Source organism: Panthera onca, chromosome A1 (genome assembly GCF_046562875.1).
Source record: "Panthera onca isolate mPanOnc1 chromosome A1, mPanOnc1 haplotype 2, whole genome shotgun sequence".
Lineage (NCBI taxonomy): Eukaryota > Metazoa > Chordata > Mammalia > Carnivora > Felidae > Panthera > Panthera onca.
This window is the reverse complement of record NC_138339.1, coordinates 190,854,451-190,873,856: the sequence shown is the minus strand read 5'-3', so window position 1 is coordinate 190,873,856 and position 19,406 is coordinate 190,854,451. Positions and strand designations below refer to the sequence as shown.

The window sequence follows — 19,406 nt, the reverse complement described above, 5'->3', positions numbered from 1 at the left end:
CAAATGGGGGGTAGGATGTCACAGGCATACATTTCAGTGTTTCCTGTACTTTCTGCTTTTATAACTCTATAAATGTGAATTAAGAGTTTTTAAAGGGTTTTTTCAAAAATGGCAAAAGAAGAGGGCCATCACACTTCAAGTTGGAAATTACTTACAGTAAGCAAACATGAGGGATTAGGTAATATCTGCCTGTAGGAAAGAGTATGCTTGCTTACTGCTTGCTATAAAACGTGTTTCCCCAAACTGAGTGTTCCTCTCCTGTAACGCAGCTCACATGTGTGCAGCCATCCTTCTGGGCCCTCTGTGTTGCCTTGATGTGAGTGGACGCAAACATATAGATGATCATGCTCCTGGCTGTGCTATAAGTAAAGTCCTGTTTCTCTGACCCAGGAGTCTCATGTCTTCTCCCAGGATCAACTTTTTCAATTGAAAGGGTAAAATCAAATCTCAGACCTCATGGTCTAGTGCTGTGAACATTTCCTACTTGTCCCTATTTCTCTTCTTTTTCTCACAATGAATTCTTTGCCAGGAATCCCTTTCCCATTTCACCTGCCCAAACCTTACACATTCTTTCAGTGTACACCCTTCAGTTCTGCTTCTAGCTTAGTGATCACTCCCCCCCAGATTCTTAGAAGATTTTTGTTTTATTCCACTGCTCAGTCATCTTTCCTTCCCTTTCCTTTTTTACTCCATTTTCTTTTCCCTTTCCATCCATTTTTTTTTCTCTTCCCCATTCGCTCCTCTCTTTTTCCTGTTGAAATGTAATTGGATTGAATATGACAAACTTCTGATTAGACTATGTGAGAGCAGTTTATTCCTGTATAGAGCCAAGTATAGGTTTTTTTAATGTATTTCTTTTTTTTTTTTTTTAAGTTTTTTTTAATGTTTTATTTATTTTTGAGAGACAGCGTGAACCTGAGGAGGAGAGGGACAGAGAGAGAGGAAGACACAGAATCTGAAGCAGGCACCAGGCTCTGAGCTGTCTGCACAGAGCCCAAGGCAGAGCTCAGACTCACCAGCTGTGAGATCATGACCTGAACCCAAGTCGGACATTCAACTGACTGAGCCACCCAGGCACCCTTATTTATGTATTTCTGATTGACTGGTTCTTATTGAGAGCCACTGAAGTGTTCACAAACATGTTTTTTAAACCCTCATCACAGAGATAGCTTTATTTTAGGTTAGTGTATTGTTTATATAGACTGAAAGTACTAAGTAGGATCATAAAATTTTCAGGGTTCAGAGAGTCTTAGAAATCATTCAGGGAAAAACATTTCATTTTCCTGAAGAGAATGAGGTCGTGGTTAGTGAAATTATTGCTTCCCAAGGACTCATATTACTATTCTTATTGCTGCTTCTCACTATGGTTATAAATGATTATAGTTTTTTCATACTGCTTTAAATCAATTTTTTTTATTTCATGTACTGGTTGTATTTATTGGAAGTAGCAATCATAAAATTATCATTTGGATTACCATTAATAAGTTAGTTATTGTAATCATGTGCATTTTGTGGAAAACTGTTGGACCAGATTCAACGTTTGTGGTATAATTATGTTTGAAAGTTTCCACTCTCAAAATATCTAATTTTAAGAGGATTATACTTCTTGTTATTAGAATCTAGTCTAATAAATTAGTAATAAAATCTTTCTTGTGGACAGTTGGGCAATACATCAAGGTGATTCTACACATTGCATTCCAGAACCAGATTTCCTGTATTTGAATCCCATCCCTGCCACTTGCTAGCACTGTGGCCTTTATATTGGTTATATTGGTTGTATTCATTAACCTCTATGTGCTCTGATTCCTCATTTGTAAAATGGGAATATAGTACCCATCTCATGGGTTACTGGGAGATTAATGAATTCATATATGTAAAGTGCTTAAAGGAGTGCCCAGGACAAAATGAGTGGTACATATTTTAACTAACGCTGCTGATTACTAAAAGATGGCTAATAGGCTGTGATAGTTTCCATTTGTCAGCCTAAGTAAGAGGATAGTTTATGCAAGCCATCAGCTTCAGAGGGGTTAATTTCACTCCTCTTTATATTCTGAAGGGGGTTTTCCCCCCTTAGAGCTTATTCTCGCTAAGGAATTCTTTTCACCAGTGCCTCTGTCACCATTCAGTTTTCTTCTACACATTATTTTTTGTTTTGTATGTGTAACATATTGTGTGTTCTCCGTATGTGTGTGTGTGTGTGTGTGTGTGCGCGCCTGTTTTTTAAACCATTTGATGTAATAATTCCATTTTAGTGGCTTTTAAAGAATTCCATGAGTCTGTGTTATGCAAATGAGGGTAGGTAAACATTTTAGATGGGTACTTACAGAAGCTATGGCATATAACCTGATACTTGGTTATATATTTCCACTTTATCTAGTTTTAACCAATATTCATATATAATTCTTTCTGGATTATGGTTGGTTAAAAGTACTGGACCATATAAATACAAATATGACCATACGTTGCTTTGAAAAATAAATGATCGCCCAGTAACGTGGTCTAAGTATAATGTTCTCTTTTTTAATTATGTAGTCCTCCTCGCCATCCTCATCACAGCCTCATTCTAGCCACTGCAGAACGAAGGCCTCATCATTGTGTCACCATGCATCCCTGCCCTGGGTCAAACGTAACCATGTAGGCCCTGCAAAGGCTACCAGTCCATCTCTCCGTCTTCGTCGCTGGCGACCCTTCTTACGCCTACCATCTATGGGTCTCCATTCTGTTGTAAGTGTAGTCAATCTTCCATCTCTTCTTCCAGTGACAAGGATAGTCCATTTTTTTTCCCTACACTTCTTCAGTCTTCAAAGTGCTTTTCTCTTGGTTCACTCAACCATTAGCTTTTTCTCCCCCAATAAGATTGCAAGCATACCTCTATGCTTTGCAGTCTAGCTTGACTTTCACCAGTGCCTCGGTGAACATTCATCTTCCCACTCCATATCCTGCCAACATAAGGATGCCTGCCTTTTGATGAGTACTGATTGACGTTCATGATAATGTTTAAGTTCCTGTCAGTTGTTAAAGTGAATATGTATTCTCTTACCCTTCATCTTTATGATTTCATTTAGTTGACTTAGGTCAACAAATGCTATGTACCTTCTGAGTTCTTTGCCATCTCTTTGTTTTTTTTTGTTTTGTTTTTTTTTCATGTTTCTGAACATGACTATAGTCTCTTGTCATGCTCTGGGGTCACTTTACTTACTCTATCCTTAACCTAATCCTTCCATGGTGTAGGGTGTTTCATCTAAGCTATTTTATTCCCTGAGGTGTCTCAGGTACTTGGTTTAATCTTGATCCAATCTTCCCTGCCTATTCAGTTTCTAAAGATCTTTTCCAAGTAGGAGGTGAAGATTTTCTCCTTGTGAATTGATGTAGGCTTCCCACAAGTTTTATGATTTCTCCTTCTTAGGTTGATAATATTAGCAAACTATTAAAAAGTACATTCTTTCTTTTAATCTTGCCAATTATCTTAAATGTTGAGGTTGATGGTGGAATTCTAATAATTCTCATAATTGACATCAACTGCAGGGTTAGGCAACTCCAGCTCTATCTTTCTGCTGTTTTAGACTTATATAGCAATGACTTTCATTTGGCAGAGCCTACCTAGAAATGCTACCTCTGAAAATTTGGTGTATGCCATCCATTTATGAAAAACTTCATGCTTCTGGAAATCATCATGACTTTTGAAGCCAGAGGAAGTCTGATTCCTCATACATTTAATGCTTCAATAAATTGAAAGTTGATGTCAAACATTCTTTCTTCCCCTTTATTTACTCTTTTAGAGCTATGCTCAAACTCTGAAGCAGAGTTTTGACAGTTTTCCTAAAATATGTACATCCCCCAAATATCAGTATGGTCATAAAATAGCCTTTCATTTGTGCTGAGTATCAAGCAACAAACTGGTGTCTCTCTATTTCATTTTCCTCATTGGATCACAACATGCATTTGCCATTTTTATTCATTTACCTGTTTAATATTTTTTGCTTCCCTACTGTGCCACACGTTGTTTGGCATAGTAGGAGATATAAGGTGAATTATAGGATCAGAGTAAAACCCTAATTTTGTAAATTCTAACTTGGGCACAATTGATTCTAAATATTCCTTTGTACTTTTAAAATATTCTGAATATAAATGAACATATCATAAAGTTGGTGTTTCCAGTTTTATATGATTTTATATAAGTTTGATCTTTGCTTTCCATATTAATTCTGTTGCTTTATCGCTTCATAAATATTTTCATAGCATAGCGTGGATTCTGGAACTACCCTGCCTGAGTTGGAAACCAGATTCCATCACTTACTAGCTGTATAACAGTTTTCTTGAGAATAAATGAGTGTATTACCTGCCTCATAGAGTTTATATGATGATTCATTGGTCAGTACTTTTAAGTACATAAACATATACCAGTGCCTGGTATATATTAAGTATCAGATAATTACAAATTAAACTATATTTTCTACAATTTGAAATTTAAATTTAATATTTAATTTCTATCTAATTGATTTATTATGTGACTTTTTAATTGTTTGAGATAATAAGTGTTATATTATAAATTAGGGAACTTTGTAAAAAATAATATATAAAAAATAGGCAAAATATGATCCAATCTATAGTTTCTGGTTTCTGCCTTCTTGGTCATTTTTTGAAATTGAAGACTTTGCCTTTTCTTTTATTGTTCTTGTTTTTAGTGGAATAGTTTTTAAGCATTTGGGATAATTGCGAATTTCAGACTAATGAAGTTGACCAAAGGGAAAGGCTCCTAGTAGGTACTGAGGTTTTGTGGAAGGCTTAGAAATTTTGAGCTTTACTTACCTTTTATAACAATTTGAAGGCTTCTCATACCCTCTTTGGAGTTTTATATTTTTAGTACACACTTTTGGATAAAAGGTATAATGACTCACAATTATGAGTCACTAGCTTGAGTGATTTCTTATATTTGTGATAATGGAGTATTAATATTTTTAACATTACATAATGCTTTTATAGCACTTAACAATTTACAAAGTACTTTCATGCATTTCACTTAAACTTTAAAACAGATAAGAAACCCAGTGCGCACAGGGATTGGGTACATATTCAGGTCTAGAACTCCAGTTGTACTACTTTTACCTCTAGAATGGTTGTATGTACTGACAGATTATGAAAAATAGAAGCTATAAGATGTATTATTCTTAAGAGATGGGGTTAAAATAATTTATACTTTTTGAAAATACAGTAGTTCTAAACATTTAAAATACTTGATATCCTGTTGGGAGAATTGTCTTAAAATGAGTAAAGACCACTTTCTAGTTGGATGAAAAATCATTTCTAGTATTTTTTGTTATAGAACTGAATGTATAGTTTGTAGAATTGCTTAGGTGTAGCCTTGAAAAATTGGAATTTTCTTTTGGTCATTAGTAAAATGAGGATATTGGATTGAGTGATCACTAATATTTTTTGATTCTCTGACCAGGAAAATAAGGGAACTCAATATCACTGTCTTTAAATATCTGAAGAAATACCATGTTCAAGAGGGGCTAGACTTTTTCTAACATAATGGAAAATAGTGGGAGACATATATTAGCCTCAGATGAAGGATAACTCCAACAAACTGTCCAAGATGGAATGGACTCCCTCCTAATCCATTCTCATAGAGGCCACTGCAAGAAGGGGGTTGAGAGGAGTCTACTATTGGAGCAATAGTAAAAGTAGATAATTCTGATTACTACCAACAGTGGAATTCTTCATTCTAAATTGAAATTAAGAAGAACTAGTTTGCCACATTAATGTTACATTGAGGTTCTCCCATTCATAATTGGGGGGAAATAATCTTTGAAGAATAATGTGAATTTAGATGAGTCACACTATCTGTAAATGTTTTAGAAGCATTCAGTAAATCCAAAATAATGTTTATTCTGTAAATTTCAATTTTTGCATCTGAAAACTTCTTATTAAAACCATTTAAAATTATAAAATTACCTGAAGGTGAAAAAAAATGTTGCAGTTCAGATAGTGTTGTGCTACCTACAGGATGTTAATATGAGATGTAATTTGATTTATGCCTCTTTAAAACGTTTGCCTCTAAAATTTGTACTTGCATTTAACAGTGATTGTATTTTCTTTCAGACTATTTAGATTTGATATATAGCTAACACATAGTAGTGTTAAACTGTACAGCTTACTCGGTATCATAGACAGTGCCAGTTAATCATGTATTGACCTTGGGTAATTTATTTAAATTTCTAAGAAATGTAGCAGATATTGCTTAATGAAAATTGAATTCAGTGAACTAAAACACACACACACACACACACACACACACACACACAAACAAACAAAACAAGAAACAAGTAGACATAATTTTAATTTCAAATAGTTTAGTAAGAAAGCCGGAGAAAAATCATAGGTTATGGTTAATTGTATTTTAATTTGCTTTTATCTTTTTTCCCCCCTTTACTCTTTTGGGCTATTTTCCTGAATTTATTCATTTTTAAACCTTTTGATCTGTGATGAATAATGAGAGTTATTTTATTCTAAGATTATTTATATTACATTGTTCAAAAACTGAGATTATCAAGTTCAAATCATGACGGAAAGAATTCACTTTCTTGATGTCTTAAAATTTAGCTTGAAAAGTTTCTTTTAACTTTATGCTGTTATTAATTTTTTTAAAAACATTCTTATTTCAAATTTCAAAAATTAGACAAATCAGTTCATGCACTCATGTCATTCAGCAGGTATGCATCGTGCATCCACTAGGCACCCAGCTTGTACTAGGTACTGGGCCTTCCAGGCTTTGACAATACTAAAGGTTTTTAGATCTGTTGAGATTAAGAAAGATGTGCTTTAGTCGATGTTTTCCTGGTGGATGTTTTCCAATGTTTCCACATTGTCATAAATGTGGTCATGTTCAGTCTTTGTCCGCCATATCAAAGATTAATAAGCCTTGAATTATGTTGGATGAATGTTCTCTCATGCCATTTCATATTTGTATGTGTTTACAATGTACTTGATTGACTACTAACATGTATAATATATATTTTTCCCTCCTATTTCAGGCACCAAGTATAGATGAAAAAGTAGATCTTCATTTTATTGCATTAGTTCATGTAGATGGGCATCTCTATGAATTAGGTAAGATCTATTTAAATTTATTCTGGGGAAGGAAATGATAAATGGGAAAGTATTTATGATTAACAGGATTGTTGACATTTACTGTATTTACTTGAGTTGGCATAATGACAGTTTTCCATTTAAGATTTTTTACTAGAAAAGAATAATTTTTTTGACGTTTAAGCAACTTATAATTCAAAAAAGTGTGCATAGCACCTTTGCATCTCAAGCAAATCACAGAAGTAAAAATCATAGGAAACTCCTATAAATCACTTCAGCATTCTTAACTAAATTACTAAGTTAGTTATCATCATCTGGATGAACTATCTTGATCCTGAAACAACTTTTAAAACACCATGTAATATTCATAATGACTAATTTTTGTATTCAGTAATGGGTATTACTAGTTTCAGGCTTTTGTACTATCTCTTTGTGTTGCCTCTGATTTTTTAACTTTACAGGAGTTTGTGTTTTCTGGCAGCCATTCCTTAAGACGTATGTCAAAGTAACTGTGATTAATTATTTGGCATTCTGGCCTAGAGCTGCACTTATTTTCTAGAAATTACCTGTAGGTGGACTACTTCCGGGAGTGGTGGAGGAGATCCTCATAGTGTTAATTGATCCATTCAAACATAACACACCTCTTAACGATTCTTTAATAGTTGGTATATAGTACTTATTGTGAGTCCTTCTTGTCTCCTCCATGAGACCTTCTTGGGCTAAAAAAAGACCAAATACAAAAGAGAAGTCTTTTCAATTTCTAGACACCATAATTTTTAGTTCTCTTTCTTCTCATTTGCCATCTACATATTAACTTGCAACTTATTTAAAGGTGGAAGAGTTCTGAAAGAACTCCTGTGACTGTAAATGTGGTCCATAAAATTTAGGTAGATTTTATGTTTGGAAAATAGTAACAGAATAATATACTTGATTAAAAAGAATGGCTCTATTAAAGGGGTGAGGAAAGGAAAGAACACAATTGTATAGATACCTGTACCCCTGAGGGTTGTTTACAGTAGTAGAGTGTTTTGAGTTAGAATCAAGCTGAACGGAAGTCATTGTCACGGGAGTATGTGACAGACCCGCATGGCTGCGTGGAAGACAAGCTTTGCTAACTCAGTCTACCAAGTCTGTATAGAGATAAGATGCAGCAGTGATTGGGGATCACATGTCTGGTTGCTGGAAGCTGAGTTTCTACTCTGAAGCTTAAATCATGAAGAATAGCTAGTGGAAACGGAAGTAAAGAGAGTGCTATGACTTACCAGACACATTTTGTTGACTTCAAGAAAGTAGACTTAGGAAAGTCCAGAGAAATAATAACTATGAGCCATAACCAAAACCATGAAAGTGATGATGACTTTCCTAATGAGAGAATTATCATTAGAACAAAAAATAACATCTAAGAAATATTTAGGGCAAAGAAATCTCTGATAATCTCAATAGGAAGGAGTTGACTAAAAAACTCTATTTGGTTAGCTAGCTCTCTGAGCTCAAAGGCCAAAAAAGACAGAAGGAAAGATGTGTATCAAAGGGTAAGCTACATATGAAGAATGGTTTTCTTTTGTAGCATGCCAAGATCAGCACAAAAGGATTTTAAAATCGGTTTGAACACCAGAAAAGGAAGAACATCAGAAAAGAAAGGCACAACTACTGAGGTCTTGTTTGGTTAGGTGTTCTTTAGCAAGAAGAATGATCATGGCTAATAGAGAATTAGAGCTCTCTGGGGATTACTTTCTTTAAATGTGTTTAAAGAATTTCAGAGTTCTAAAGAATAGCAGTAATCTTTTAGATGTCATAGAGAAGAGGGATAAGTACAAAACAAATGAAAATGGGCAGTTGCTGATTCACTGCAAGGGAAACTGGCAGCAAAACCCTGTTGAGAATTCCTAATAAATGTAAAAGGAATGTTGAGCAAGAAGACTATGGAGTCAGTGAATAGAAAACAGTGATTAAGAGAACAGCATGTGGTTTTTAAGGAAAAAAAATCATTTTGAAGTAATCTTATTTTTAAAAATTAGGCTATCAGGGACTCCTTGGTGGGTGGCTCAGTCGGTTAAGTGTCCGACTTTGGCTCAGGTCATGACCTCACAGTTCAGGAGCTTGAGCCCCCTGTTAGGCTTTATGCTGACAGCTCAGAGCCTGGAGCCTGCTTCAGATTCTGTTTCTCCGTCTCTCTCTGCCTGTTCCCCGTTCACACTCTGTCTGTCTCTCAAAAAATAAACATTAAAAAAAATTAAAAATTAAATAAAAATAAGACTATCAGAGTGTAGACATAGTGCAAGTTAATTTCTACACGGTAATTATTCAACAAAGGATAGTGATCATCTTGAATACTCTCATTCTCTACTAAATTGTAAGTTTAGCTGATGAGAGGAATGGAATTATTCATATTTTTCTTATCACATCTTCCTTTTCCATAGGGCTTCATGTCATTCCTGCATATGTAGGGTGGGGAAGAAGTACATATTTTTAAATAGATGTAATTAGTCTTTATGGATACATTAGAACAATGAAGTTTGAAAGTAGATTTAGAACTGATTGAACCAGCAGATTAGAAAACTGTTAACCAGAAAATTATTGTCTACCTAGAGTAACAAGAATACTAGTTGATCATTTAAAACATTTTAATTTTGAAATCATATTAATTTTCTATAAAAATTTATAGAAATTATATGAGTTCCCATAAACTCTTTACTTAGATTCCCCAGATTCAGTTAGTATGTCTGAACTATTTGAAAATAAGGTGCAGACATGGTGCCCCATTATTCTGTAATATTTATGTATTTCTTCAAAACAGATGGATGCTCCCTTACATAACTACAGTGTAACTATCAAAATCAGGAATTAACACTGATCCATATTATCATTGAATTCGCGGATCCTAGTAAAATTTTTATGATGTTTACAATATCCTCTGTAGGTCCAGAGTCCAGTCAGTCCAGGGTTGTGTGTTGTGTTTAGTTGCCATATTTGTCTCCTTTAATCTGGAATGGCTCCTCAATCTATTCTTAACTCTCATGTCTTTCACATTAATTTTTAAGCATATAGGGCAGTTACTTTGATATTATTTTCCAATTTGGGTTGTCTGATAATTTCTTCATAATTTGTACATTTTTAGCACATATACCGTAGAAGTGGTGCTGTGGAGCATCATTTCAGGAGGCTCATGATGTTGATTTGTCCCATTATTGGTGATGATAACCTTTATCATTTGGTTTAGATGGTATATGCCTGGTTTCTCCACTATAAAGTTAACAAGTATGTTAAACATTAATATGTTAATATGTTATACTTATTAGTTAGGAAGTGATGAATAAATATTCAGGAGATACTTCAAGCCTATGTAAATGTACAGTTTCTCTTTAAGCCTTTATCAGATTTAGCATCCATTGATGATTCTTAACTGAATTATCACTATGATGGTTGCCAAATGGTGATTTGAAAAAAAAATTCCTCCAGCATTAGAAACTTTCCTTTTTTTTTTTTCTTCATTCATTCAATGTCAGAATGGACTCCTGGGTTCATATTTTACTCAGGAGGTTACAGTCCATTACCATAATTTATTTTCATACTCAGATTTTCCCAGACTTGGCCTTGAAGGGAACCCTTTCAAGCTGGCTCTTTTGTCCTTTTGATATGTTTCTGTCATTCTTCAAGCACTTTCTACCTATCACGTAGAATAAGATGTTCTAGGCTCGTCTTTTATTTTCTTTGCCCCAGCCCTCTCTTCAGTTGCTTTTCCATAGAGCCCTGGTTCTTTTTAGCAGAAAATGGTATTTAGAACCAACATCTGGGCGGTAGGTGTGCTCATTGCTACCAGGCCCTCTCAGCAGACAAAGCTAGGAAATATTTGTGTGTATTATAAAAATACACTCACATATGTATATGTACATATGAGTATAGATGTACCCACAGTTATATCTGTTTATATAGTTAAAAGCATTCATTTACATTAATACTTCTAAATCTAATCTAATACCATACAGTTTATTCTAGTGTTCTTCTCCATTACTCTTTGTGTATTTCTTGATTTACTCAATCGTCTTGTACATAAATGAGCTCTTGGCCACCCCAAGCCTAAAACTCAGACCCAGACACACTGCTCCCTGCCCCACCTGGCACGCTGATCCTGGCCCGGACAAAGAGCAACAGCTCTGCAAAGTGGGGAGCTACTTTCTCTCTGATGTTGTGCAAATTCCTGAACTCTGCTCTTGTTCTGCTCAGTCTCCTCATTAAGGCGATTGTGCTCTACTTGGGTTTCCCATTATGGACTTGGCAGGAAGCTACTATTACTCTTGGGCTTTCATACAGGCTACCTATTTTCTAATGTCTAAGAACAACTGTTTCAGCTATTTCGTCCAGTTTTTTAAGTTGTTTCTGGTGGGAGGCTTCGTCTGGTACTAGTTACTCCATCCTGGCTGGAGGTGGAAGTGGCCAAAGTATTATTTTTTCACTCCCCATGAGGAAAAGAATTTACTTTTCCTGTGTCACCCTTGTTCCTTACCCACCCTCCCAATCACAAAATAGATTATTTCCTTTCTCTTCTTCTAGTTCTGTTGTAGTTGTTTGTATTATTGTAACCACAGAAATATTATTCTAAGCTGAGCCATAATTAATGTACTTTTTAAAAAACTTTTTATTTCTCCAGACTTAGTATTTGTCTCATTTTGCTTTTCAGTTTGTTTGGTTAATCTTCCCTCATATTTTTCTTCCAAAGTGGTTTCTATCAGTTCAACTCTTATCATTGTATATGCATATGGATTCAAACATTTTTATTACATTTGGAAGCCAGGAATTATAAAAGGGATTGTGTTTTATGAATTGAACTTGAAGTGCCACTTATAAGACATCTGAGATTTAGATTTGGATAGAGTCTCAATTAACTTTTGGTTAGGATGAGTTTATATAATACTGGACTTTTTCCTTTTTTCATAGCATTCATGAAGGAGTAGTTTGTTCAAGATGTTTATATTTGTGTTTAATTAATTTTGGTGAGTTTGTTCAAGATGTTTATATTTGTGTTTAATTAATTTTGGTGATCCGTGAAATGACCCTCGGTTGTTTAGATTGCTGCTCTGTACTCCTGCCTTGGTGGTACACAATTATTGGTGGTAATAAAGAAATCTTGTGGTGGCTCCCTTTCATTGGTGTAAGCATGTCAGTCTCACTTAGGAGCCTTCTGATTCAGCTTTTAAAATGAAGCAATACATTTTTCATATTTATGAGGGTAGAAACTAGGATTTTATCTTTTTAAAAACTGGCTTACTAGTTTTGCTTTTCTTAGGGAAATTAAAACTGTGTTTGTTTCTAAATCTTCTGTTTATGAAGCTAATTTAGACTTTCAAACATGGAAGCAAGGTTCTAATAACATTTAATGTAGAAAAATATTGATAGCACATTTGAAATCGTTTTTATAGGATATATCATTTCCATTATCTTTTAACTTTGCCTCCCTGTGGGAGGAGGAAAATGCAAGCTGGAAGTACATTGTCCTGTATAAGCAGCTAAACGTTCAACTGTTTCTTCATTTTCCACAGATGGACGGAAACCATTTCCAATTAACCATGGGGAAACTAGTGATGAAACTTTATTAGAGGTAACAACAAAACTTGTTTGCCACGTTAAGTGTTATTAATGTTCTTGTTATCCTTAAAATACCTCTAAAGATCACTTGTATAACATTTTCTCTGTATTTGGATGCTTCCATGTCTTTCTTTTTTGAGAAAATCCAAAAAGAAAACTCTGAATTCGTGTTAAAAATCTACAGCAAATAAAGAGGTTTTCAGAGCTCTTTGTGTGAACAAGTATCAAATTTGAAAAAGACAAGAACAGTATTGAAAGAGGTGCACATCCTATCCCGTATTTCACTGAATCAAAGATACCATCATTTGTGTCTTGATCCTCATTCAGAGATTTTTAAATTTATGAACAAATTGTGTGGCTGATAATCAACAAAATATGTATCTTATAGTTTTGTACTAAGCAAATTAGGCCACCAACCATTCACTCTTCTGGTATGCTTAAAGTTATTTTGCATTGGGAAAAAAGAGGGTTGTAATATAAAATTAGTACGAATTAGGAAAATATGAAACACTTATTTATCATTTAGTAATAAAATGCATGTTTATAAACTGAAAAATTACCCATTTTTGTCCCTATAGGATGCCATAGAAGTTTGCAAGAAGTTTATGGAACGTGACCCTGATGAATTGAGGTTCAATGCAATTGCTCTATCTGCAGCATAGCTTGTCAGTAATGGAAACACCAAATACTGTATTATTTGCAACAAAAATTAAGTTTCTGCTGCCATACACTAACTGAGAAATTTTGATATTTTCATTAACTTGACTGATTAAACTTTATGTGAATTAAACTTTGACTTAATCTGCATTTTATTTTTGCCCCACATTACAGCTGCAGTTCTTTTCTTCCCTTTCTTTCTTGTGAAAGACTTACCTTATTTGCGGACTGGCAATAGCTTTCTTATTCTCTTTTTGATTTCGTGGGAGATTTTGTACTGGGACACAGGCACAATTCCCGTCTGCGTAGTATGAATATATGTTGTATCATAAATTTTGACATTTATTTAACGAGCATTTGTTGCGCGTCTACTTAGAATGAGCTGGACACTGTTCTAGGTGCAGAAGTTACAGCAGTGAACACCGTCCACAGGTTCCACAGTCATGGGGCTTATGCTCTTGTGAGAAGAGACAAATAACAAACACATTAATAAGAAACATACCAACGATAGGTACTATGCACACAAAGTTGAATTTGTTTCAGAAAATGACTGAGTGGGTACTTTAGATTTTGTAGTCAGGGAAGGCTCCCATGAGGAAGTAACTTTGAAGTTGAGATCGGAACAGCAGAAAAATAGCCAGTCAGAGAAAGGTGAATAATTAATGCAGAGTCCCGGAAGTAGGAAAATCTCTCTGTGTTGTAGGGCCAGAAAGAAGGTCCATATGGCCAATGACCAGAGCATAGAAAGTAATGGGGAAAGTAGCAAGAGCTGAGGTTAGAGAAGGAGGGGCTTAGTGATACAGGACAACAAAAAAAGACGTTTGGATTTATTGCAAATGTGACGGTAAGCCTTGGAAGATTTTAAGCAGGAGAATGACCAGATTTGATTTATAATTTTTGAAGATCACTCTGAGTCCTCTGTGAATAATATATGGGGGGGGGGGGGTGCTAAGAATGGAGGTAGAGAGGTTTGTGAGGAGATCACTGCAATTAGTTCGGTGACGGTGGTGGCTGGGTCTTAAAAAGAAGTAGTAATTTAGATAGAGGTATGTGTGTGAATTTGATGTGTTTTGAAGAAGGAAGGGCTTCAGCTGAGTCCTCAAGGATAGGTGAAAGGCGGAGGAAAGGTGGAAGGGTATTTATAAACGTGGGTCAAAACACAGGGTTGGTGTGATGGCAATGTCCCATATCTTTGGGGGAGGGCATTGGTTACACAGGTGTATGCAATGATCAAATCTGTACTTCACTGCGTATACATTTTACCTCAGGGGAAAAAGATGCAGAGGTGGGTTGGAATGAGCATAGCAGTTAGGAGAAAGACCACATTGGTCTTGAATGAAGTTCTGGACCAATAACTGATTGCCAATGTGTACATGCGATTCACAGAGTTCACCTAGATTCCTGAGGCAGTGACAGGAGATCAGTATTTTAGGAAGAGTAATGGGGCAATGGCTTACAGAATGGGTTAGATCTATGTTATCCAAAGTGTGGTTGTATCAGTATCACCTGAGAGCTTGTTAAAAAAGAAGAATTTCAGACCCCAGTCTAGACCTACCAAATCAGAACTTACATTTCCTCAATAGTTTTCGCTGAATTTCTCCTAACATAGAATTTATTACTAAAATTTTACATCATTTCTCAAAGATTGCTTTGAGGAGTACTAATTTTTCAGACACTTAATATGCAAGAAGGGTTTGAAGTCAAGTATCTTGAAAATATCAGCTTAAAGTTTTTTTTTTTTTTTAATTACAGTTATATGGGTGGGGGCAACTGCAGAACTCAGAGCTTTTTAAAAAATAATCTGTATTATGGATGTCATTTTATAGACATTTTATGGAGCAACATTTTAGGGCTGGCATTCTTTTGCACACACATTAGGATGCTGGTCCCTTGTGAAACTCTTTTCTCTTTTCTTAGGTTTATGCCTAGAATTTCAGTCCTACTGTATTAACTACAATACTTGGGTCACTTTCTTAAAATTTAGCACTTGGAGAAGAAATTGATGGTTAATTTTGTGTAGAAACTTCCAGAGAGACACACTAAGGGTGGTCAAGTCATGGGTCATTTTCTGGAAATTGTTGTTAATGACTGATATACAAGTGGAACTGAATAGAACTAACACCTTAAATGTTTTTGCTTGGACTTTTGGGAATTGACAAAACATCACCTTTCAGTGGGTGTAATGGTTTGCTTTCAAGTATTGAAATGGTTTATGATATCCATATTTAACCTCTAATATTTTCCATGTTCATTTGTGACTAAAATAGGGATTTACTGTATTCCGTGGTGAATCCATTTTAATATGTCTTAAGTGAAGACTATCTTTAATACTGTATAAAAATTGTTTACGCCTGATTTAAATTTAGTTCATTCCATCTTAGGTTTGTATACAGTTCTTATTAGGTAAGCTTGGTATTGGGTTATGTATAACCTATAACTTGCTTGTTTCATTTTGAAAACAATATAAATTTTCAGCTATTGTCTGTGTACTATAATATCTTTCAAAGTAGCATCTATAAGCTTATTCCTGTGCTGGAGCTTGTAAAAGAAAACTGCTAAAATTAATATTTTCATCACTTAAAATTTTTTTCTATTTATAGAAATTCATTTCTTTCAGAGAAAGCTTACATATATGTCTATATATATTTGTACCTATATATATTTTTATATATATGCATTATTTGAGAACTAACAAGTATATAGATACGTTTGTTCATGCATATATATGTGTAAACACATGCACACATATTCACACATTCATACTTTGAATAGGCAAATAACGGGTCTAAATTCTCTATGGATTATTTAAATCCTTGGCTGAAATTAAAGTAAAACCACTCTGAAAACTATATACTCATTGTAGAAGGTTTAGAGCTAATTTAAAGTACACATATAAAGTTTAATAGTTAATGTCTTTATTAACATTCTCTGGTAATGGGGCGCCTGGGTGGCTCAGTTGGTTAAGCATCTGACTTTAGCTCAGGTCATGATCTCAGGGTTTGTGGGTTTGAGCCCCTCATTGGGCTCTGTGCTGATGGCCCAGAGCCTAGACCCTGCTTTGGATTCTTTGTCTCCCTCTCTCTCTGCTCCTCCCCCACTCACACTGTGTCTCTCTCAAAAATAAATAAACGTTAGAAAAAAATTAAAAAAAAAATTCTCTGGTAAGATCTTAAAATGAGGTTCCTTGTGCTGTCAACAAAATTAAAACTAAAATCCAAGTGTGGAATATATTGAGTTTTCAGGTAGCCGAAAGTAAGTTTCGTCATTTCTTTTGATTTCAAAATATGGCCTGCAGAAACTATTGTGATGTAGAAGATCCAGTGTCATGAAGAACATTTGTCTAAGTGCTAGTGGCACTAGCTGATCAGACAAATCCCCATGCCTAGTTTCCTGTATATTTTTACTTGTTTTGCTTTTGAATAAAAGTTATTCTAAATCTTTCTCTTGATTTCTTTGTTTAGGATAGTGGTTCTGAACCTGTCTGTTCCTTCCACCTACTTGATAGGTGAGAGTCCCCAGTATGACATTTCCATAGTCCACACCTAGGTAATACATGGGAAGTTATGTAGACAATAAAGGCCATATATTGTGAGCATTACCTTATTGTGTAACTGTTGGAGTGATGGGAATCCGTGGTTTAGGGCATTAAGTGGACATAACCTATACTAAAAGCTATTTTGCAAAATCAATTATTTAAATGGCTTGGAAAAAGATAACAAAGACTTCCTACTCTGTAAGACAGCTATGAATATAAACTGAATTATTTAGAATAAAAATCCATGTGGTCAAAAATAAATCCCAAAAAATGTGAATGACATATTTTAGTGTCAAAATGTGTCATTCAAAATGTGTCCTTTATCAACATGTAAACATAGTTGGTATTTATTATTTATTTACTTATTTATTTTACAAAGTCATCCATTTATTTGCTCTGCCACCCTATTATAACTACAGTTAATAATATGTCACCCTTTTATTATATGCTTGGTGTGTTATTACATCCATGATCCTACCCACTCATACACTTTCATATCCTGCTTTATTATTTATAGACTTCCTTATGTTTTCCATTCTATTCATTACTAATTTTCAATGAGTACATAATGTACCATTCATTGCTGTTTATTGACTATTTCCCTATACCGGGGGTTGGCAAACTTGGCTCTGCATTTGTAAATTAAGTTTTATTGGAACACAGCCAGGCCCATTTACTTACATATCGTCTATGGTTATTTTTGTACTACAGACACCACATTTGAGAAGTTTTAAGAGAGACTATATGGCTTGCAAAGCCTAAAATATTTCCTTTCTGGCCATTTACAAAAAAAGTTTGCTGACCCCTCCCTTAAACTTTTAAGTGGTTTATAATTAGGGCCATTACAGCTAATACCACTTAGGATATCTTTGTGCATATAATTTTGTATACTCTAGGCACCATAATTGGGAGGTATTAACAAAAGTGGAATAACTGGGTCTACTTAACAAAGATGTTTCTAAGGCTGACACTGTCCTCACCAACTCTCTAATATTCTCGCCAGGGTACAATAAGGGCAGTGGTAAGAATAGAAAGCAAGGCCCCATGCTCTTATAGGCGGCACTATTAATCTACACGTATATGTACTTTTACAGTCGGAATGAGCATATTTTTACTTTTGACTTAAAGTTAACAGTAATTGCCACATAAAAACCAACTGAAAGAAAACTTTTACTTTCTATTGGGGATTTAAACAAGTTAAGTTCAATAGGGTATCCGTTTAGAGCTACAGGATACACTGTCCTGCACATGTTCTGGGAGGACAAGATGGAAACAAACTGCTTGAGGCCGTATTTGTATCCTAAACATGAAAGACTTGAAACACATGCAAAAGTTGCAAATTAGACTATATTTAAAAGTGTCCTAAAACCTGTCTGTGAAAAAGTTGCATTGCCTACAGAGAGTTTAACTACCTGTAGTAGAAGATGACGCATGACAAAAGTTTACATTTCTATTTTCCTTTAGGGCTAAGCAGTAGTAAGAAGTTATTTTTTCTTTATTCTGCCTGGAATACAAAGTCTTTGGAACCAGAAGTTCCTCCTGCCCTTCATCACCGCTAAAGAACTACACGCATTTGATAATAGCATGGACAGTTAATGGGGATGTGACATTGTTCATTGTTCACGACCAAAGTGTGATATTTCATGGTCTGGGTATAATTTAAAAGATGCATTCTTCTAAAAAATTGATTTATTTTAGAAACAAAATACAAGTCCTGAAATATTTCTTCATTTTAATGTTGTAAATATAATTGCTCTTATAGCCATAGTCCGGTATGGCTTGATAATCTAGTACGTATGAAGGATTCAAGATAACAGCATAATTGTACTTACTGATTTTATTTTTAAGAACTTTAGAAAATATTGCTTGTGGGCAACATAAAGACAGAAGGAATATTTAAAAACTGTTTTAGTTTTTACCTTGTTGTTCATTTTCAGGAGACAGGAGCATGTATCTCAGTTGCTAAAAATATTCCAGGGAAGACTTAGTTTTTCAGGGCTAGTAGCCAACTATTTCCAACTAGTTCAGTTGGTTTCCTGACTGTGCATGAAATGCCTAGAAAAAGTTTCATCTTTAGCTAAATTAATAAAACATAGGGTAGACATGCTTAGGCCAATTTATTCATATCCCTCTGATATTACTTATATAGTTGATAGCTACAGAGTTCAGTGATTTGTTGAGCAATTAAGCTGGTTTTCAAATGGGATCTAGTTGTTCTCAAACTTTTCAGTCTCGGGAGCCCCTTTACATTCGTAAAAATTATTGAGGAGCCCAGAGAGAGATTTTATAGCGATGACATCTGTTGACCTACAAATATTAGACATTAAAACACTTTCACAATATTTATTAATTCATTTTAAAATTAAAAATAACCCCATAATGTTAACATAAAAAAAATTTTATGAAAATAACTATTTTGGGGGTACCTGGGTGGCTCTCTCGGTTAAATATTCGACTTCAGCTCAGGTCGTGATCTCAGGGTTCATGGGTTTGAGCCCCACATCGGGCTTCACACTGGTGGAGTGCAGCCTGCTTGGGATTC

General features: G+C 34.8%; 2 protein-coding genes across 6 annotated transcripts in view; one reads left to right on the top strand and one right to left on the bottom strand.

Moving 5' to 3' along the window:
- Positions 1–13,462, top strand: part of UCHL3 (ubiquitin C-terminal hydrolase L3) — a 101,202-nt gene extending 87,740 nt beyond the window's left edge. For 3 of the 4 annotated variants that reach the window (XM_078432800.1, XM_078432790.2, XM_078432794.1), the window contains 4 exons: positions 2,533–2,724; positions 7,035–7,110; positions 12,627–12,685; positions 13,251–13,462. In XM_078432800.1, the coding sequence (XP_078288926.1) occupies positions 2,533–2,724; positions 7,035–7,110; positions 12,627–12,685; positions 13,251–13,334 (411 nt within the window). In that variant the 3' untranslated portion in view covers positions 13,335–13,462. The remainder of the gene's footprint in view (positions 1–2,532; positions 2,725–7,034; positions 7,111–12,626; positions 12,686–13,250) is intronic. The other variant, XM_078432798.1, reaches the window with a different exon arrangement.
- The window catches only part of LOC132681975 (uncharacterized), a 44,630-nt gene that overhangs the window by 10,950 nt on the left and 14,274 nt on the right, over positions 1–19,406 (bottom strand). Inside the window, exons 3-4 of one of the 2 annotated variants that reach the window (XM_078432804.2) lie at positions 13,546–13,786; positions 7,656–7,808 (exon numbers count right to left, since the gene is read on the bottom strand). The gene's annotated coding sequence lies outside the window, so the exon portion shown is untranslated. Of the gene's footprint in view, positions 1–7,655; positions 7,809–13,545; positions 13,787–18,780; positions 18,920–19,406 lie in introns of those variants that run through there. The other variant, XM_078432805.2, reaches the window with a different exon arrangement.